We start from the raw sequence: 22886 nt of genomic DNA, 5'->3' as shown, positions 1-22886 counted from the left end.
CTTCAGCTGGAGGACGGAGCTTCCGGGTTACTTTCGACCTCGTTTTCCTTCTATAAAAAAAGAAGAGGCGACTCCGCAGAGTGCAATGTGGCCAGTGTTCACTGCATTTTTCTTGCAAATCACCCCTACAAGCTGGCTTTTGCTGTTACAATGGTAGCCTGCACCTGTGAAGGAGGCTCCATTTTTGCCTGGTGAGGCACGGAAAGAACCTCCATTATGCAACGTATGTCCAGGCAAATACTGTTTATGCAACAAATGGCTTCACCTCATGAGTACACCCATGGACGGGTTATCTATTTCGTGTAAATCTTTGTCATCCTGTTATCCTTTGCTATCACTTACAAAATTCAAAGGTAAACAAAAGAGGTTTAGATGGAAGAATCCTCATGGAATGCTAAGCTAAGCTAATAAGTAATCAGCTGAAATGCTAATAGAAAACTTGCCCTTCCTTCTCCTGCACCAGAGCAATTATCCAGGAAGGCCCAAAGGATGTGGCAATCTCTCTGTCCTTGCTAGCTCTCAGCTGGCTCATTAACCAACTATTTTTCTCTGCCTCTTAACTACTGTACAGTCTTTCTTGATCTTTGAAATGCCTATTTTTTAACACGTGTGGCTCCAGGGAGACATTACCAAAAATAGTCAGAGTAAGAGCTTTTAAGTTCTGCACTCAATTACTTTTTCTTTTGTAGCTACTGTATGAGTCCCAAACAAGTTTTGTCTTTCTTTTCTGAACACGACACTTCATTTTTTAAAATGTAATTTATGAAAGTTGTCTGGGGCATGTGTTTTAAGGATTATTTTTGGACTTGTCTACGTTAACCTTTATGGTATGATTTAGATCTCTAATAATTTATGTAACCTCTTTAAGAATTAGTGCATTAATGTTGTCTGTTGTTTGGCTTATAGCTCCTGAAAAATGCTTTATTATTTTACTTCCAAATGCACTGAACTACAAGAACAAGCTTTGCAGCAGTGTGAACCAGAGCCTGTTCACCTTTTTGGCTCATTCATCATCTAGAGCCAGCCAGTACCGGCCTAAGACAGTTTGCTGTAAATGGTGAAGGACAAAACGGTCCCTTCCCTACCCACATTCCATGTTCAGAAACCCACCAGACTGGCAAGCGAACACCAGGGCTGGAGCAGCATTCTCCACTGTGCTGGAAGGGAGCGAGCTAGTTTAGGGGGCACAGGGCAGCTCTGTTCACCACCACCTCACAGCCATTTTCTTAGCCACCCCATGGCAGCCCGCTTGATGGTAGGATGCCCCAAAGCCATCCATTACCTGAGAATACAAGTGCAGAGGATGAAGAATTTAGAATGCCAACTCTTTGCATTGGAAGAATGGAGAAAAACCTCTCCCTTTGAGCAGGAGGATATTTAATATTTGTTATACAGTAATTATATACAGTGGTACCTCTGGTTACGAACTTAATTCGTTCCAGAGGTCCGTTCTTAACCTGAAACTGTTCTTAACCTGAGGTACCACTTTAGCCACACCGGCGGCTCACGATTTCTGTTCTCTGGGGCAAAGTTCTTAACACAAGGTACTACTTCCAGTCTGTAACCCAAAGTGGAGTCTGTAACCCAAAGTGTTTGTAACCCAATGTACCACTGTATTAGTCTTATTGATCTTATGCAAGCTGCTCCATGAGCATTGTTGGCTGATGTGGGGGTAAAACACAATATGACAGAACAAATAAATAAAGGAAATAAATCCATGTTAAGTGATCCTGACTATTGTAGTGCCATACTTACGTCCCCCTACTCATTCAAAGTAAAGCCCACTTGCAAATTCTTCACATAAGTTTCCATTTACAGATGAATTAGTTTCTAGCCAGCTCTACTTACCTGTGTGCAAACACAGTTGGACAGAGGGGGGAGCTCTGAATCAATTGAGAGAGAGATTGTTCACTTTAGCATATGTATAATCTCAATACCAATGCATGTCCCTGAAGAAGCTAAGTGAATGATGGAGCAAATTGTTTTGGCAAGAGTCAGCATGAATTAAGAATTTAACCAGCTTACCCCACAGATCACCTTGCCTACAAAGGTCCGTACAGTATAGTTAAAGCTGTGGTTTTCCCAGTAGTGATGTATGGAAGTGAGAGCTGGACCATAAAGAAGGTTGATCGCCGAAAAATTGATGCTTTTGAATTATGGTGCTGGAGGAGACTCTTGAGAGTCCCATGGACTGCAAGAAGATCAAACCTATCCATTCTGAAGGAAATCAGCCCTGAGTGCTCCCTGGAAGGACAGATCCTGAAGCTGAGGCTCCAATACTTTGGCCACCTCATGAGAAGAGAAGACTCCCTGGAAAAGACCTTGATGTTGGGAAAGATGGAGGGCACTAGGAGAAGGGGACGACAGAGGACAAGATGCTTGGACAGTGTTCTCAAAGCTAACAACATGAGTTTGACCAAACTGCGGGAGGCAGTGGAAGACAGGAGTGCCTGGCATGCTCTGGTCCATGGGGTCACGAAGAGTCGGACACGACTAAACGACTAAACAACAACCCCACAGATGCTTGCGGAGAATTTGGTAAGAGTCAGTTCAACCATTTGGACTATTGTGTGGTACAGTTATTCAGATGGAAGGTGCTCCTTCACTACTTAAAAAGCAAACAGAAGTGGTTCCATTGGGGGGGGGGGGAGTGAAGGACTGTGCCATAAACCTGCATGTGGAAGGTTTATATTTGAAATGTTTCTCAATTGTCACAGAGTGTACAGCTAGACCACCATAGGCCCATGTTCTTGCCCCTGACATTGTGATACACATGTGGAATCTGGGAAAGGGTTCCTTTGGAAAGGACAGGTCTTCCAATAGGATACTCATGTTCTGTTGGTAGAAAATCAGCAAAGCATTGGTTTTGCGGTCAGCCGTGTTGTAAGTCATATGGATGAAATTGAGCGCAGAAAACTAAAGTGCCCCCCAAATGTGAATCCATCATTCTGTACGTGTGCCATCTGATCCCTGAAAGAAGCGTATGTGTAGCAAAAGATCAGGTTGCACTTTAGTTCTGAAATATAAAGCAAACAAAGTAAGCATTAGTGGAATTAGTATCATGTTTTAGAAATGTCAGCTGTAACAAACTTTGCATGCTTCTCATTGAGACAAGGTGAAGAGTCTTGCTTAGAATGGATAGGATGGCTTTATATGCTGGGCTGTGTAACGATCAGCAGTCCCTGGTTGACACATTATGGGCTGACAGCCTACTATATAAGCAGAGCTTCAAGGGACAGAGAGCTGGCAGAGACCTTTATTTTGTCTCTGTACAGTTTGTCATCTCCATCCAGCACCGGGCCAACAGCAACGAACCATGGATGATATTTACAAGGCAGCAGTAAGTAAGATTTTCATACATGATGATATAAAGCTGAGGCTGGGACATAGGATTATGCTCCACATGTCTTAACAAGGTGCAAATATTAATATTCTGGTTAATGCTAGTGATGATGTTAGATTCATTTTTTATCATTAATGTTAAATGTAATAATGGAGATCCTTCAACTTGTTCAAATGATATAGAGATTTGCCATACAGCTTCAGTTCCTTACAAAAAACTTGTACAAATGCATTGGTGCTAATGAAACTTACTGTGTTTTATGTGAAAGCCTGTTTTCATTGTAGCCCAGCTCTAAATAGAGTACTGTATACAGTATATTTTAGGTTTTGGTTTAATGGCTTAGGGCTGCCTAACTGCATAAGGCTGTTGTTGAGCATAATTTCAAAACTACTTTGTCTTTGTACTATTATAGCCAATATGTTTTACAGGAAATGCAGATAGCAGTGAAACAATTTATTATTTATACTGTATATGCAAATATAGGTTTTTCTCCAGAAGTTCACAAGCTGAAGGGTTTTTGTTTGTGTGTTTAATTCGGAATTCATCTACAATTTCCCCTTCTGCTCGTAATTGTGAACTACAAGGGGGCCTGAGAAATTATGCAGTTACAATTTTTTGCATCTATGGTTTTGACCACTGCTCTGCAAGACGAACTATGAAGGAAAATGCTCACTCTGTTCAATGAACACCAGCTCACAATTGCCTAAATTTCAGGAGAATTAGATTAGTTATTATTTTTAGCTTGGAAAGTAAGTCAAAGGGGTAAGGAGAGAAATTAATGACAATAACAGAAATACTCTCACTAATTCCATTTTAATCGGGGAAGAACAGTTCCGGCTATATTTGTAGTCTAATTGGGCGTATGTTCTGCTGTGGTTAAGATTGTTAATAAGAAACCCTAATAAGACAGATGGAAGAAGGGATGATTCCTGCCTGAGCATATCCTGGTGATGGCTAAGCTCCTACAAGTAGGTTTAAACAGCTGCTATGTGCTGTAAATAAATAATCCACTGAGGCAAAAGAATGTATCTGGGCTGTGGACACATTTCTGTCTAAAATACAGAAGATTCTTTTTCAAATATGGGACAACACTGGGCTATCTGGATTCTGCATGTTTTGCATTTTCTTCCTAATAAAAGGGTCTGCAGTCTGCAAGCTGGTAGTCAACCCCAGACAGCACTGTCTGCTTTCTGAGCAACACTGTTGAGACTAGGCTCATAAAGGCATTGAGGGAAATTTATTTATAGCAAAATTTACTTTACATTTAGTGCAGTGGTTCTACATTCCTTGTCATAGCCTTTAACTTACTTGCCTTTACAACAATTATAGAGGAAGTCACTGGCTTTCCCATGTTGTAGGAATAGAATTACAGCCACTTAAGAGAGTTCCTCATCCTTGTCCATTTGGGGCTCCTGGTCAACAAGATGACCCTTTATGTGTTGCCTTAGCTTAAGCCTTGTACATGTTTATCTTACAACATTTGTATCCTGCTCTTTGCCCAATGAGCTCAAGGCGGGTTTCTTTCCCCCATTTTATGCTCACAACAAACCTATCAGGGATGTTTGGTTGAGAGATGTGACTTGCCAGAGGCCGAATGGCTGAGGCTATATTTGACCCCAGGTGCCTCTCTTGTCCAATCCTCTAACATCTTAACATTAAAAGGCAGCAACTGGGGTGCCGAGCTGGAAACGAAAGAATGTTCTATTAGTCCTTCATTTACTGCAAAGTACAGTTACATGCATGCAACTGCTCATATAACGCATGTAACTTTGCAACCACTTGTTCAAAGGAATCCAGCGGATTTATCACCTTGCCCGCTCACATCTCTTCTGCAGAGCTAAGTTTGGAATGCTTTCCAGATGCCAGTATATACAAAGAACATTTTCAGGGCCATGGGTTGAGATAAAAGCCTCCAGTGATAAATACCAATGTCAGTCAGCTTCTGTGAACAATCAGCAGGGTTATCTTTCTTAACAGCATCTCAGTCACTAGGGCATAAAAATAGCCAGCGTGCCAAAATAGTCAAGTTATGTGGAGCACACAAAAGTGACAGGAGGCATTTGTTTCCTGTCTCCAACTATCTTGGGTTGTCAAGTGTTTTTTCTTTTTTCTTTTTGGTCATCACAATGAAAGAGCATCTCACAGCTGCTCTACTTCCATCACAGAGGCTTATATAAGCAGGTTCAGATTTCACTATGAAATTTTGAACTGGCATCTTGCTGCTATTGTTATCTGTTTCCATAGATTATCCCCCTCGCCCATCTTGTCATTCATTTTCTGAAGCCTTCCAACGCAATACAAGTGAGGCTGACGGATGGGAGACCAGTATTTCTATGGGGTGGTTCTGACCTCATAGGTAGTTGGGAAAGATTTTACAGGTTGATCCATGTGTGTTAGTTCATTCTGAAAAGATTCTCCAGACGGAAACAGGACTGGTCAAGAATAAGGGAGTGAGGGATTGTTTCTCAACTGCCATCTTTACACAAAGATGTGTAAGGGGGACACGGCAGAAGGTGTATCTTGAAGATGCTGACACGAAGGAGGTGGTATCTGCTTGTATGTAGGAGGAGTATAGCAAGAGTTGGAGTCCAGGACTGGAGTCCAATGGCCCAGTTGGAAGAGTAATGAGCTGGGGGGGGCGTGTCCCTGGGTCTGAACCTGAATTTAGAGCCAACACTCTTGTCACCCCACCACCAGCTTTCAGAAGAACCTGGAATTCTATTCTGCAAACCATAAGCACTTAGGCCTGCTCACCAAAGACAACAGAGAGGATAAATCAGAAGTACAAGGCCCAGATCACAAGCATGGATATTTTGAGGGGATGATCCTATTATGTATTAACCTGCACACATAGCAGCTAAATGGTACAAATTAGCATTTAGTATCATTAAAGGAGATGCTGGCTAAATCCCATGAGGAAACAACCAGGCAAATTAGATGTGCATATTTAAGATAGGTGAAGAAGTTATGTTGCCTATTAAATACAATGTTGATAATGAGAAGTGATGCATCAAGAGGAGAATTCACAATCAAGCCACCACTAATTTTGGACACACACACACACACAGAGAGAGAGAGAGAGAGAGAGAGAGAGAGAGAGAGAGAGAGAGAGAGAGAGAGAGAGAGAGAGAGAGAGCAGGTGGAGGATACTGAAACATTTTAAGAAATTAATATATCTGTTGTGTTAGCCTGTAATGTCTTGCTACTGGAAGACTATATTTGACTGAACTACAAGGATGATATATATATATACAAATAGTTACACTGTATGATTGAACTATTTTAATAACAGGTTGAGCAGTTGACAGAAGAACAGAAAAATGGTAAGTGTGTGCCATTTATCTTCCCATTTATTTCACAAGAAGGCTGTTTGCCCCATTGTCAACCTGTAATTGGGGTGATTGACTAACCAATTAGCCACCAGCACTGACAAGTAATCAATATGCAAAATAAAGAGCTTGGATCCAGAGCTGGTGGAAGATGACCATTTGTGAAGTTCACCCTGCTACCACTTCACTCTAATCTTAACAGGGGATTTCCTCCTTATGCTTCCCAACCCTTTATCGGTAGATGCAGGATATAAAGAAATTCCAGAGAGGTTTTTTAAAGGGATCATTTATAGACCTATGAAGCTTCCTGATGTTGTGAGATCAACTGGGCCATGATATGCCATGAAGTTGCCTGGTACCAAGACAAGGTACTGGTTCCAAATATTCCAGTACTGTTGAACCTGTCTACCAGGGGCTTCCCACAATCTCCAGCAGGGATCTCTTGCTACTTGAGGGGATTGACCCCAGTCTGTATGTGCATGGACCATGTTGTCTATTACTGAGTTATGGGCCCTCCACAGATTATATTTTAATTAAAAAATGTGCCAAATACAAACTAACAGAGTACAATCTGTGAAATACTGGGAGGCTAAATGTCCTTGAAATCTTTTAACCCTTTTAACTTTTTGAGCTTAGCTGGTCCCATTCATGAAAGGGAAGGGATGAGAGACAATCAATCTGCCCTAATTTGACGGCAGGAGTAGAAAGCTGCCAGCTATTTTCTGTCAGTCACAGCTGGAAAGTCTGCTATAGATTTGGCTTTGAAGCCTCCTTGTTGAATTCGATGTGGTAAACCCTGACTTCATTTCTTCCTCCAGAATTCAAGGCTGCTTTTGATATATTTGTCCTGGGTGCAGAGGATGGGTGTATCAGCACAAAGGAGCTGGGGAAGGTGATGAGAATGCTGGGGCAAAATCCTACCCCCGAGGAGCTGCAGGAGATGATTGATGAAGTAGACGAAGATGGTGAGCTATTTTTTTCTGGGTGGTTATAAAGATCTGCAAAGGAAAGTTTAAATATAGTAAAACATTTTTTTTCCTTGAGAGCTGTGTGGAGGAGGAATGAGGAGGAGTTGAACCAGATATCCCTTGACATATCCTGCATTTTTATCTTGTGAACTGCCCAGAGATCTTTGGATGAAGGGTCGTATATAGAGTTAATGAATTAACAACGACATTATTTTTATTTATACCCCATCCATATGGCTGGGTTTCTAGATGGAAATCATTATATTGAAATAATTAATCACACCTCCTTGAATGTTTGTGGATTTGAAGGATGGATAAAACAAGAAGAACAGCTAACAACACGAACAACAACAATTTACAAAAAAAAAACCCTCAACCATTTAAATTTGAAGGAAAAACAAACCTCTGTCAACTGCTACAGCATTTACAGTATTAATTGCCTTTATTATTAGCCATATTCAGAATATTTATGTGGAAATGCTCAAGGTGAGAGATAAGTTACCTTTGTTGTTTTCTTTGTCCTTGACAGGCAGTGGCACTGTAGACTTTGATGAGTTCCTAGTTATGATGGTCAGGTGTATGAAAGATGACAGCAAAGGGAAATCAGAAGAAGAACTTTCCGATCTCTTCAGAATGTTTGACAAGTAAGTACCTTGTGGACCTAGACAGTGATTAAGTGGAGACAGAACGTTTCTAACACTTATACCTGGTCCCGGGTGACTAGTAATATGCAAGAAGAGGATAACTAGCTTTCATAGACTTCCTTCAGTGTGATAGCTCCCACTGCAAATGATGACGCGACCAGGTTAGGATTCATTGTAGTCCTCCAGCCCAAGTAATGCACAGAAAAATGCATATATACTAGGGTGGAGTGTTCCTAAAATGCATAATTACATTATATTAGGGGAAAGTGCATTGCAAAGGTGGATATATTAGGCAAAATTAGGCATAGAAACACTACAAGAATGTCACAACATAATGATACCATGTGATTGTTGTCCTACCCCCCTGACGAAGTTGGCCTGCAGGGGGAAGGCTAGATAAAAATCTGACCCCCAGGGGCACGAAGGTTCCAGAACTTTCTCTTGGTCATCATTATCTTGACAGGTTGGATGGCCATCTGTCATGGATGCTTTAGCAGAGTTTTCTGCATTGCAGGGAGTTGGACTAGATGCACCTTGGGGTCCCTTCCAACTCTGCAATTCTATGATTCAACGCGCTTGGATTTTTTTTCCTCTTTCACATTGGCCAACCATTAAGTAAGATCCAAAACTTCAGGGTCAATATTTAGATGGGTCCAAATGTTGCATTTGCACATGTGTATTTATCAGTTCCACTAGTCTAGATTATCACTCAGCTGTTTGCGAGTCTTTTCTTTTGTAAAATTCAGATCCCTGACAAACTGCACATGTACAAATATTAATGCCAAACAATGCCTTTTGGGTTGTTTGGTTGATCTCGTGGTGTATTGCATAGAATACAGTGTTCAAATAAGTGCTTGGCTACAATGCAATGCAATGCTTGGTGAGAATGGGGAAATATACAGGAATGGAATTCTTCCTTTTTTTGAGCTCTCCCATCTTTTCGCAGAAATACAGATGGATACATAGACCTGGACGAACTAAAACTCATGTTGCAAGCTACAGGAGAAACGATCACTGAAGACGACATTGAGGAACTGATGAAAGATGGAGACAAAAATAACGATGGGAAGATTGACTATGATGGTAAATGACTGAGTGTAATTTTGCATATAAATCACAGCAAGAATTGCAGTGCTCTTAGATAGCAAGCACTATAAAGAAAAAGAGGTGTGTGTGTATGCGCACGTGCGTGCGCGCGCACACACACACACACACAAAACATAATCTTAACAACTCAGAGTTACTTAAAGCCCAAAGGTACTCCTTTCAATTAAATCCTTCTAGCTTGGGACCAGCTGACTTACCTCATAAATGCCCACTTGACTGCTTTGATCTGTGGAACCAGGAGTGTTTACATAGTGTTCATTCCACACTTGCCAGGAATCCTTCAGTGTGGCCACACCGGCACTTTTGAATTCCCTGCTGATTGATAACAGGCAGCATGGGCAAAACTAGGCTTTCTTTCACCTGGGTAGAAGGCTCACATCGACCAGCCCTAGTGCGTTTCCATACACATGCACACACTCACACTCCTCTTTGCTCTCTTCCGATTTCCAGCTCCTGAGGGTTTCTTTGACATCGTGCCCATTATAGCAGGGGCTATTCCAGAAGCTTCACTTGCACGGACTAGGACAGGCATCCCCAAACTTCGGCCCTCCAGATGTTTTGGACTACAGTTCCCATCTTCCCCGACCACTGGTCCTGTTAGCTAGGGATCATGGGAGTTGTAGGCCAAAACACCTGGAGGGCTGCAGTTTGGGGATGCCTGGACTAGGACTTCCTCTTAACTCAGTGATTCTTACTTCTGAGTAGATCATGCTTAGACATGGTACTAGTCCCTAGGGCTTACTTCTGAACTCAGTGGTCCTTACTTATGAGTAAATATGCATAAACGTTAACACTGCAAGTCATTTCCCAGTAATATAAATAATTATCTCACTTCCTTTCCCACAGCACAGGGTCATTTACTTCTCTGTCTGGTTTTAGTCCTTTGTGTCTTAATTTCCCTCTTCTCCCCCCAACCCCACCCCACGAAACACAGCAAGGGGACCGAGATCTGAATTGTGAAAAAGCAAACCCCCATATTTACAAGCTTATCACAGGATTGTGGGGAAGAAGGTTCTCATGTCTCATTAAAGACTTACAGATCAGAGCAGTCACATTCAGGGTGTGTGGGGGAGCGGGGGAGAAAAACAGCTGCCCCAGCTGGGGAGCCCTGGTTGGACAAGGGAGCATTTTGAACAAAAATTACCCTAACTTGTTTTTAAAATTTGATGTGATCAGAAATTTTAATGTACATTTTATGTAAACTCTTTAGAGGTTTTGATGATTAAGTGGTATATAAATCCTGTTACCTAAATACAGGAGGAAAAGCCTCGCGTGTATTGCAGTATGCATTGGTCTCTGGGTCAGAACGCATTACTGTATCTTGCATTCACAGCCTGGCCACTGCATTGTCAATTCTTAATAGCTCATATTTAAGCTATTGGTATCATTTTCCATACACAAAATCATTTTATTATTATTATCCCTTCAAAAAAGAACAAGACAAATTGAGATGTCTCATAGCCATGGTCACAGTCTAATGAAGAGAGAAGCTTACTTTGGGCCATTGAAATAAATAGTCCTAAGTGTGCTTAACTCTGTCTTGGACTATAGGCATTGTTTGCTTGAAAAATGTTTGAGGAATGATAATAGGGTGGTTTTGCCTTGGGGAAAGTAACGGGTAAGACAAACTCAAATGGCAGAACGCATGCCTTATATGCAACAATTGCTACATAAAGTCAGTGCTTTTTTTCCTAAAAAAATGTTTAGGGGTACTCTCATTTTCCTACTCCTACTCATACTTCCTACTCAATACTGCCCCTCAATGAGACCAAACTTAGAGTCACAAAATGTTTAGGGGCATGCGTACCACTGCCCCCCCCCCCGAAAAAAGCACTGCGTACAGTCCTTGCCCAAGTACAGCTCATCATGTGGGGCAGGAGGTCTATGGGGAAGGGGAATCACACTTGTGGAGCAGCACACAAAAGCTGGGGAGGGGGCAAGAAGTGGCAAGAAACACCCCCTGCTTCTCCAACCATCACCTTATTAAACAAACATCTTGGATTTCCTTTCTTTTGCAGAATTTCTGGAGTTTATGAAAGGCGTTGAATAAGCATGCAATCTCTGGAAAAGCAGCCCCGGATGCCTCCAGTTCTGTTTTCCCTACTACTTGCATGATGTCATGTACTGAAGTTGGTGAACATCAGGAAAGCGTGACCCATATCTTAAGTGCCTCAGATAGTCATCCTATGGAATATTTATTGAGTCAGGTTGCGGTCCTGCTTACTTGTTATTGCTTTCCATGATTATAATGTGCCCCTTAATGTATGAATGTGCTGTACAGGTGACAATGAAAAATGAGGCTTAAATGACTATTGAGACATTTAATAATTCACTACAAAATCTGATTTAACAGTGGAGCTACAGCTCATCCTCCACCAGTGTCAAGCGGAATGTGAAAGTACAGTGTGTACAGAAATAAAAAAATTCTTTTTGAAATGCTAATAAAATTATTTTAAAACTAAAGTTGTTGGTGGTTTTGCAGAAGACTTTCACTGCCAAAAAGGTGCTAGGAATAAGGTAAAGGTAAAGGTAAAGGGACCCCTGACCATTAGGTCCAGTCGTGGCCGACTCTGGGGTTGCGCGCTCATCTCGCATTATTGGCCGAGGGAGCCGGCGTATAGCTTCCAGGTCATGTGGCCAGCATGACAAAGCCGCTTCTGGCAAACCAGAGCAGCACATGGAAACGCCGTTTACCTTCCCGCTGTAGCGGTCCCTATTTATCTACTTGCATTTTGACGTGCTTTCGAACTGCTAGGTTGGCAGGAGCTGGGACCAAGCAACGGGAGCTCACCCCGTCACAGGGATTCGAACCGCCAACCTTCTGGTCAGCAAGCCCTAGGCTCAGTGGTTTAACCACAGCGCCACCTATATCTTTATTGTCATTGTCCCCTTGCGGGAACAACGAAACCTGATGCTTATTCAGGTTTGGGTTTATACTGGAGTGTCCTCATCAAACATGTTGTGTATTCTCTGAGCATATTTTTTTGTCAAGGTCTGTTTATTTCAATAATTTTTACCCAGCTCTTCAGCCAAAAACATTAGGTAGTCATCCTCACTATACTCCTTTAGATGCTTGCGGAAAAACTCTGATTTCAGCAAGCGCAAAATTTAGTTATATGCATATTTGTTTTTGATATTGGCTGATTTTATCTATTGATAATTGATGTATGTACACCGCTTAAAGGTGTATCATCATCATTGCCACTATCACCCTGTAAAAAACAAACACTCACAAAGCAGCTTACTGATCAATTAAACACACACACATACCAGACAATTCCTGCTCTCGGGCTTACAATCCAAAACAGGAACAGGAATAAGGGATGTGGAAGGAAGATGGGGGGAAAGCAGTCTCAAGCACCAAAGTTATAGCTCTAATAATGAGCAGCTGGAATGGAAGTGTTCAGTCAGAGTGAATGAAAGGCTGCTGCTAAGTGACAGTGGACTCTCCATCAAAGGCAGCTGGCCTCTTAGCAGAGCTGGCTGGATAGGCCACCTTCCCTACTTTGCCTTCTGCTCTGCAGCCTGGTGAAATGGACTGCATGATCTGAGATTCTTAGGATGCCCAATTGTTCAACTGCTACAAGCTTCTGTACCCAAGCTGGCTATTAACACACTTTCAGAAATGTAACACCAGAGGACCTCTATTTATTAGAACAGAGAGCATTTCTCCAGATGCTTAAAAGGTACTGATCCATGGGTTGTTTCGACTCTTAGGTTTTGAGGAGCCCCTGAGCCAAGGGGTCCTTGGTGGGCTTGTCCTCCTCTGCCATGTGTTCCTCCTGCCCACTTGCTTGCACTCTTCTTCCAGCTACAATCTGCACTATTGCCCAGAGGGAGTTGCTGCGCCATCACCTCGCCCTTGTCATTTATTGCACGCTCAGAGGGCAGGTGAGCAGGCAGCAATAGCAAGGGGTTGGAGTAGCAGGGGGCTGCAGAGAATGGCAATGGGCCCGCTTCAGAGGCAAGTGTCCAATGATCCCCCCCCCCAATGCCGTTCCTGTGAATGGGACCTGGTGGCAGAGTGGAGATGAAAGACTCAGTTCATACTTCCCAGCACTGCAACTCTCCATGTTGTTGTTTAGTCGTTTAGTCGTGTCCGACTCTTCGTGACCCCATGGACCGTAGCACACCAGGCACTTCTGTCTTGCACTGCCTCCCGCAGTTTGGTCAAACTCATGTTCGTAGCTTCGAGAATACTGTCCAACCATCTCGTCCTCTGTCATCCCCTTCTCCTAGTGCCCTCAATCTTTCCCAACATCAGAGTCTTTTCCAAGGATTCTTCTCTTCTCATGAGGTGGCCAAAGTATTGGAGCCTCAGCTTCACAATCTGTCCTTCCAGTGAGCATTCAGGGCTGATTTCCTTCAGAATGGATAGGTTTGATCTTCTTGCAGTCCATGGGACTCTCAAGAGTCTCCTCCAGCACCATAATTCAAAAGCATCAATTCTTCGGCGATCAGCCTTCTTTATGGTCCAGCTCTCACTTCCATACATCACTACTGGGAAAACCATAGCTTTAACTATACGGACCTTTGTAGGCAAGGTGATGTCTCTGCTTTTTAAGATGCTGTCTAGGTTTGTCATTGCTTTTCTCCCATAGTGCCATATATTTGTGTTTAGTTACATATGATCTTAACATCTATATTTCAGGGTTGTCTGTCACTATCACTTCCAAAGCATATCCTATTCACAAGAGGTTGACCTTCTTTCAAAGCAAGAGCTGGTATTCTGGAGAAAAAGGTGACAGACATAAAAGACTGATAGGTTCTTCTACCAACCATTTCCCAGACCTAGAGCAGCAGACTGCATAACTACCATTCTCACGGACTTCAAAACAACTCACATTTATTTAGCATTTATCTAGATCCGAAATGACAACAAGCACTAAAGATTAGTGCTACACTGCAGAGAGGCACAACAGGTACAAAATTAAGTGGTTTCCAAGAGATGTGTTTTTCTAATAGTTTGGGCCCAGGGCTTTCAAACATGCTATATATCCATTCCCCAGGAGTAAAAACAAGAATGGATTCAAGGCCAAAAGGGATAATGTATTATTGCATCTTTCAGAGAGTGTCTTTTGTGAGAGACATAATAGGAGAATTACGAGAGCTCATTATCCTTTGCACAGGGATCACTTCTTGCAAACAAAATGGAAAGATGAATCATTCTCTGTTTTCCTCCAATGCTTCAACATCCCTTGGACCCAACGTGACGTGTAATGCCATCACCTGCTTGGATCAAGCCAGGGAAAGGAAATACAAGTTTGGTCTTGGGGTGCTTATGATCCTTGGTACGCTTCTGGGTATTTGGTTCAACGGGACCATCATTCTACTAACCATCAAGCACAAATTTCTCAGGGTTCCTATTAATTACGCTGTGGTGAACTTGTCGGTTGCAGACATGGGCAGTATAGTCATTGGACTCTGCCCCACGACGGATGCTAACCTGCATGGATATTACTTTGAAAACAGGTCTTTCTGCATCTTCCAGGGCTTTTCTGTTGCTCTGTTTGGTAAGTGATTCCCACCTACCTACTTATCTAGATTTATGTAGGTCATTGCTAATGGAAGTTTTGCTATATACATAGTAGTCAATACATGCATTTATACAACTCATGTTGCAGGCGCAGATAGAAATCTGTGGGAAATCATTGTCAGACATAGGATAATGTGAGCACAACTATAGTGAAGAAACAAATATTAAGTCAGAATCGAGATAATAATTGCTTGGGGTTTTTTCCTTGAATAAATTGATGGTGGCAATCAGTTTGGGGCTTGTTTCAATTTGACATTTCAGATGGTAAAAAATATATATTAATGTTGACATTTCCAATTTCCAATTTGACGAATCCTCAGTATGCAAGTGGAATGTGAGGAATTCTCAGTATGTAAGTAAACATTTTGTTAAGCTCTAGTCACTACCGTCTAGTGAAGATGTAGCTCAGTACCTGAACTGCACATCATATATTAAGGGAAGGCATCTGAATCGGAAACCCACATCTGAACCATATTTGTGAATCTCAAGGGAATCCAATATATAAGCTTCAACTACCACTGGAGTGAAAATTTGGATGGTTGCCTGGAGAGATTTAAGTTAGTTATCACATAGATGGAAAGGGCATAATGTCAGGGTATTGGCTGTGGGAAGCTCACAGCACCCATCTGCTTCCTTTCTGCAGCCACCTCCTGGACATGCCTGCTAGTATGTGGATGAATGCTAGCTCCGAAGTAAAATGTCCTCTTGCTGTGGTGTGAGATGTGGAAAGAGGAGGGAGTCCCACCAACTGGGTGGGAAACCCCTGGCCCAGTGATCATTCAACAGCAATGGAGCAAGCAAACCAAACAACTAACTAACCAACCAACCAACCAACCAACCAACCACATATTCTTCAAACTCCTGTGGTTTCTCCTGTGGGGAGACCTAGAATTTTACACCTTCTTCTCATTCTGGACAAGCTGCTAGCAGAGGCAGATTTAGGGCAGCGTGACAGGTTTCCCTGCACCGGATGCCGAGCTGGGGGTGTGTGTGTGTGCTGCAGGGCGTCACAACTATGACGTAGTGCACATGCAGAATGGAAGGTGAGAGGTGTGAGAGGGGCGAATTTTGGCCGTGCACAGGGCGCTGCTTAAATTTGAAAGACCAAGGCACATCCCTGTTGCTAGCTTTACAACCATTACAGACACTCCAGGAAAGACCACCTAACGTGGTTTTCTCATTCAGGTTTCTGAAACATGATACTTTGTATGGTTAGGGTTGCTTCTTATGCATCACCAAGAAACAGCAAATGTTTCAACAAGAAAAGAGGGCACAGATTTGCATACAAGTTGCATATATGCTAATTTAGAAATAATTACAATGCTTTATAGAATTACATCTCACTGTAAAGGGTGTCGACTGTGATCGGGTGACCTGTGTGATTGCTCATTTGGCTAACTCTTGATGGTCAACTTCAAGGTCCCTTTAAACTGGACTTGCCCTGGACAGCGGATGCCTTTGCATAAAGGATTGTCCACTGTAAAATAGGGTACATGCAGACTGCTGGTTCCAAAATTCATCTCCATGGTGAGCTTATTAGGTGGTTTTGAGCAAGCAACATTGTTTCTTGGCCTCAGTCTGGGCCCTTTGTCTGCATCACCACCACCACCACCACCACCCAGTAGTAGTTCTATTATTATTATTTTATTACACGCCCTTTACCAACAGAGGATGGGTTGCAACAATTTCAAATTCAGTATTAAAAACAGTTAAAACAAATTGTAGTCGCAGGAACAGGGTGGATCCTGAAAACACGAATCTCAGGTGTCAAAGGGCGGAGTAAAAAAGTGCATCTTCAACATTTGCTGAAAGCTGTATAGTATAGGTGCCAGAAGCGAATTCCACAATTTAGGGGCTGCCACAGAGAATACCCTCCCCCAGGACACCCCAACTTCTGAGGGTGGTGGAAGGCCCTTTCTTGGTATTTCCCCCTCAGCCTGTCTTATAAGGAAGTTGCACTGGTTAGTGAAATAATATTTGTGAAGTGATTTGAACCCTGAAAGTTCTAAATGAATGACAACAACAATGATAATAGTAAGGATTCTCTGTGGACCAGTCAGGATGGCCTTGGAAAAAGTCATTACCTCTTACACTTAATTTTCCTGAATCAAATGAGGCAAGAACCTGACCTAAACATGAATTCCCTACGCTAGGGTCGCACCCACACCATACACATAAAATTCATTTAAAGCATGTGGCTTCCCCCCAAAGAAACCTGGGAACTGTAGTTTGTCAAGGGTGCTGGAAACTGTAGCTCTCTGAGGGGTAAACTACTGTTCCCAGGATCCTTTGGGGCAAGCCATGTGCTTTAAAAGTATGGCATGGATGCAGGACCGTGCAGAGCTTGTCTGAGGCAATGGGCTGAGAGTCTTGTTCTTGGCGTGACAGTCCGGAAGGCCCCCTAGCCGACTTAACTCTCTGAGACTGGGGGCAAGTGTACCTGGCTGCCCCCTCCCTCTGCAGTAGCCTGTGTGCATGTGACCTAAGTGTATGCTTACACAGCCAGCGAGGGAACGCGCTGGGGAAAGGGTTGGCAAGGCATCCTGCAGCCACTTTCATTATGGCAGCATCCTAGCCAGGTTTCTGGAGAAGCTTTACCCTGAGAACAGTGTGAATAACATTAACCCTTCCTCTTCCTGCTGTAGGGCTGGTGGCCCTTTGGTCTGTTGTGGTGTGTGCTGTGGAGAGGTACCTGGTGGTTTGCAGGCCATTCAAAGGCATCCAGTTTGGGAAGAAGCATGCCCTCCTGGCGCTCCTGTTTACCTGGCTCTGGTGTATCATGTGGACCCTGCCACCGCTTTTTGGTTGGAGTAGCTACGATGTGGAAGGCATCGCCTCAAACTGCGCTCTGGCCTGGCACAGAGAAGACTGGAACAGCCGCAGTTACCACTTGTCTCTCTTCGTGTGCTGCTTCCTGCTTCCTTTGGCCCTCATCCTCTGGTCCTACGGCAAACTCATTTACGTCCTCAAACAGGTGAGTCACCCACCCTGCTTCCACACAGCAGAGGAAATCGTTCACTAGTTCTGCTAAGGGTCTAGAATGCATGTTCCAAAAGGGCTCTTGCAACTGATTTCCACAGTTGGGTAGCCTGAGGCCTAGAAGAAAACAAAAGAATTTCTGCTTTGGACCATACTCAGGACGCTTGCAGGCCATTGCTACTTTCAGGTGAGGTTCAGTCACATACTGGCAAATTCAAGTTCTGCAAATAAAGTTGATGTGGAGCTCTGGCCCAACAAACCCGCTCCCTCCCAAAACTGGTTTTGTTGCAATAAGGCAAGCGGTGGGAAAATACACTGCAAAGAGTGGGATAGCTTTTGTTTGGGATAACTTTTGTTCTTGCTTTACTGGCCGAGGGAGCCGGCGTACAGCTTCCGGGTCATGTGGCCAGCATGACTAAGCCGCTTCTGGCGAACCAGAGCAGCTCACAGAAACGTTGTTTACCTTCCCGCTGTAGCAGTACCTATTTATCTACTTGCACTTTGACGTGCTTTCGAACTGCTAGGTTGACAGGAGCTGGGACTGAACAATGGGAGCTCACCTTCTGATTGGCAAGCCCTAGGGCTCTGTGGTTTAACCCACAGCGCCACTTAGGCTCCAGTAACAACTGTCTGTCCTTAAAGCATTTGAAGGCGGCATGTCCTTTGCACTAATATGACGTGCAGCTATTTATAGACACATTATATTTCAGGGCATGCTGGGAATACTTAGTGCAGGCATTGTTTAGCAGCTGCCACCACATTCCGTCCTTTATTGTTGTCTCTGGAGTCCCTCCTCTTTGACTCATTTACATCCATGGATGGCTGCTGTTGTTTTAGTTGAAGCATTTAAACTGTTGCAAAAAGCAGAGAAAGCAACATATTCATTTCTGTGAGCCACTGGGAGAGTCCGCAAAGTCTTAAGATGCAGAAGATGACAAGAAGAAATCGCCCCGTAGCCTGAACTGTAGCCCTAAATCTTCATCTGACCATTTCAGCAGTTCCTTCTGCTACCAGCCCCTCAATCTTATAACAATACATTTCATTCTCTCTCTTCTTAGGTGGCAAAAAGTGGCACAGCCCAGAGCAATTCGACTCAGCGGGCTGAGACTCAGGTGACCAAGACAGTTGTCATTATGATCCTGGCCTTTCTTCTCAGCTGGGTGCCTTATGCTGCCTTTGCTCTGACCAAAGTGGTGAATCCAGAAGTGATCATGGGCCCCCAAATCCAGAGCATCCCTATGTATATGGCTAAAACAGGCACCTTATACAATCCAGTCATTTACATATGTCTGAATAAGCAGGTAAATCTCTAGTCTACCTTGCAGTGTTGCAAATTAAGCATGGGTGCTTTGTCGTTTATCTAGGAAGAATAATATGACCTTGTTGTGATTGGCTTAAAGGCAAAATGTTCTTGATTATGGCACTGGTTATATTCACCAAGTCAGTTAATAGCTCATGCCCTGCTTTTCCTAGTTGTTGTTGCTGCTGGTATCCGTCTGTCTCAAGAGACAACGGAGTGTGCATCCAGGGATGAGGTCAAATCGCTGCGCTAGCAACACTGGTGATCTCCCCAGGGTGCAAGTCTGGAGGTCCTGGGCTGCCCAGATGACAATAACTCTCTCCGGGCCTCACTGATGTGGTCCAAAGAAAAGCAGAGCAATACTTTTGGCACCAGCTTGGCCGCAGGAGTTGCAGGAAGGAGGCATACAAGGCGCCATCCAACCATCTTAGGGTCTCCACTCCGGATTTGTGTAGGGTGTACTTCTTAGCCTTATCTTCTCCTGAAGATATCCCACAAGGGATAGCAGCACCAAAGTGACCTCCCTGGAGTGCAAACTACCCCAGGAAGAGCACAATGTGTCCCCCACCAGAGGTACTACCCCTTCCAAGCTGTAGAACAGAGATAATATCTGATGGCATGACTTGTAAATTTGAAATGTGAATGCATTTCTAGATGGTCCAGCCTGTTAAAACAGAATCATAATCAAGTTTATTTACATGCCCCTTTTATGAATAATGCTGAAAATGGCTCACAAGAGCACTAAACTGATTGAGATTGCTTTAACGCTGCTATCTGAGCTCCTGGGCTGGATTAGTAGCCATATTGTCATTGGGAAGCAGGATAACTGGTAGCCATATTGTCATTGGGAAGCAGGATAACTTCAAGGAAGTTTATTGTACAGTGGTACCTTGGTTCGCAAACCTAATCCGTTCCGGAAGTCCGTTCCAAAACCAAAGCGTTCCAAAACCAAGGCATGCTTTCCCATAGAAAGTAAGGCAAAATGAATTTATCCGCTCCAGACCTTTCAAAACAACCCCTAAAACAGCAATTTAAGATGAATTTTACTATCTAATGAGACCATTGATCCATAAAATGAAGGCAATAAACAATGTACTGCAGTCACACAATCAATCAATCCATCAATCAATCAGTAGCTGAAGTGGGTTCCACACAGTCACAAAAACAAAACAAGAAGCCGCAAAAACGCAGAAGAAATAGCAAAAACAGATAGACCTCAGCACAACACTCAAAACCATAGCTGCCAAGTTATCCCTTTTTTTAAGGGATTTTCCCTTATGCTGAATAGGCTTCCTCGCGAGAAAAGGGAAAACTTGGCAGCTATGCTCAAAACAGAAGTGTGGCAAACAAAATGGAAGTATAATACTCAAACCAGAAGTGTGGCACTCAAATCGGAAGCATAACACTCAAAACGGAGCACATTTGGCTTCCGAAGAAAGTTTGTAAACCGGAACATTTACTTCTGGGTTTGCGGTGTTTGAGCACCAAGGCGTTTGAGAACCAAGGTACCACTGTATTTCTGTCCTTAGCAAAGTGGACCAATGCCACTGCCAAATGTTTCCTTTACAGTATTGGCACTGCTTTAGGTCAGTATTTAAGATGAAGCATTCAGTTTGAAAGATGTGCTTGTGAGAACATTAAGAAAGAATAGAGAAGGTGCAAGATTGCCATTGAACCAGATTTAAAGCTGCCCCACTGATAATATTTGCCCAAAGGCTGCTTTTCTTTTATTAAAGGAGCCTGTTGTAGCCAGTTGTTCAGCTGCATACAGTCATGTGCTATAAAATACAATTTAGAGGATATAACCACTCTCAATTCCAACCAGATAATTGCCACCTGCCCAGATTTTAATTTGTCTGAATTAATTTTAAGATGTATTTTAATTAATTGATGTCTGTTTTTATGCATATTGTATTGTTTTCATGATGTTACCTGCTCTGAGCCCGGCCTCAGCTGGGGAGGGCGGGATACAAACAAAAATTTATTACAGCCGTACCTCGTTTTGTGACCGGGATCCGTTCCAGAGCCCTGGCCGCTAGCCAAAAAGGATGCAGGGCAAAGCGCCGCGTCTGGGCCTGCGCACGGAGCGGTTTGCGCTTCTGCGCATGCGTGAAGTGCGATTTAGCACTTCTGCGCATGCGCAAGTGGCAAACCCAGAAGTAACCCATTTTGGTACTTCCGGGTTTGCTGCAGACGTTCGCTGGAATGGATGTTATTATTATTATTATTATTATTATTATTATTATTATTATTATTATTACTACAATACTGGCATGTCTTCTCTGCTTCTGTGAGAGTGGGCAGTCCTGAACAACTCTTTATGATCACAGTATTATCTAGGTTGGGTGAACTGATATAGTAGCTTCATGGCTCTGAATCAAGACGTTTTCAAACTGCTGCAGTGGAAGTATCTAAGGCTCTGCTTGTGTCTTCTCCCTCCCTCCCTTTCAGTATCGAGAAAAAGTTGTGACCTCCTTAGCATGCCTACAGAAGTGTTCGATCAGTAAGTACAGTAGGTCAAGAGCTCTGGCTACAGCTCTGAAGAGACTGCAAGGGAACCAGGTCAGCTGCAACACGAACAGGGTAGCCCCTGAGGGTGGACTGAACATCAGCAAGAACCTCCTCTTGCCAAACATAAACTACTGTAGTGACGAATCCTTCTCTGAATAGCCTCATATGCCACTGTTTGTTCTGCTGCTAGTATCTGGCACAAGAAGTGGCTCTCGATCTTCACTGAGCCACACTTGGATGGGTACCGCATGTGGATAACGGTTAACATTTGGGTGGAAGGTGGAGTTGGGCTTTAGCAAAAATGGAAGTCACTGCCAAGACCAATCATTCTACAGGACGCGGCTGCAATTGAAAGCTTGATTGCACTGAGTTTTTCTGTTGATTGACCGGATGCTCTGTTTGCAGTGTAACAGTGGAGAAGCATGCATACATTTCCGTTCAGTATTGCTGCAGTTAGATAATTGTACACCAGAGTAGCAAGGTGTAGTTTCCCCACTCCTGGCCGTCACATGTCTGGAAGTCGCTGGAAGCTGGTGGTGAAGAGTGTGGAATATTGCTCTTTCAGAACATCTAACTTATCATCCCAGAATAATAGAAGGCATGGCAAAGCACAACAAATTTGATAACATTTGGCTTCCCTTTGTAAGTTTTATTCATAGGTCAAGTGCAACTTACAACTCTCCGGCTACTCAAACCTTTCAGTGTGTCTCTGTAAAAATGACTGATATCTTGCTGTATTATGACTGTGGGTCATGTTTTTGCTGTCAATGTTGCATCTTCAATCACTGATCCTGTCTTACCTGTTTTATTGTTTCTATTAAAACCAATAAAATATTTTTAAAAACACAGCATGACATCTTTTGGCTCAAAGGGATTTAGATGATGTTCTCATGCCAGGGTTATTCTACGAGTCAAAAGTGTCCAGAATGACAAGTGGGCAGAGGGCAACCTGATCCCTTTGGACTGCCAAAGCTAGCAAGCCGCCTTCTCTTTTCACACAATGAAGCTCTGGCTTTAGAGTGCATTATTCCATGTTGCATTGTGTCACATGAGGCTATTTTGAGCTGGAAGCTGTTGAGACCATATTTGGGAAAGTCTTGCACGGCAGGACAGAAGGTCAATGATGACAAAAGCCTTCCAATAAAGGCAGTTTCCCAATTGCAAATGGA

At 43.2% G+C, this 22886-nt stretch overlaps 2 protein-coding genes across 2 annotated transcripts; both read left to right on the top strand.

Annotated features, from left to right (window-relative positions):
- The first annotated feature begins 3245 nt into the window (after positions 1-3245).
- TNNC1 (troponin C1, slow skeletal and cardiac type) lies at positions 3246-11854 on the top strand. Its single transcript, XM_035106123.3, has 6 exons — positions 3246-3340; positions 6636-6666; positions 7491-7637; positions 8170-8284; positions 9231-9367; positions 11410-11854. The coding sequence occupies exons 1-6, from the start codon at positions 3317-3319 to the stop codon at positions 11439-11441; spliced, it is 486 nt and encodes a 161-aa protein (XP_034962014.1). The 5' UTR covers positions 3246-3316; the 3' UTR covers positions 11442-11854.
- A 2695-nt stretch (positions 11855-14549) lies between these two features.
- LOC148686915 (parapinopsin-like) lies at positions 14550-21876 on the top strand. The gene is made up of 4 exons (XM_088662454.1): positions 14550-14904; positions 17573-17901; positions 18965-19207; positions 21658-21876. The coding sequence occupies exons 1-4, from the start codon at positions 14550-14552 to the stop codon at positions 21874-21876; spliced, it is 1146 nt and encodes a 381-aa protein (XP_088518580.1).
- Positions 21877-22886: the final 1010 nt, after the last annotated feature.

This window comes from Zootoca vivipara, chromosome 2 (assembly GCF_965207765.1).
Source record: "Zootoca vivipara chromosome 2, rZooViv2.hap1.1, whole genome shotgun sequence".
In the NCBI taxonomy this organism is placed as follows: Eukaryota; Metazoa; Chordata; class Lepidosauria; order Squamata; family Lacertidae; genus Zootoca; species Zootoca vivipara.
This window is presented reverse-complemented; position numbering and strand designations above follow the sequence as displayed.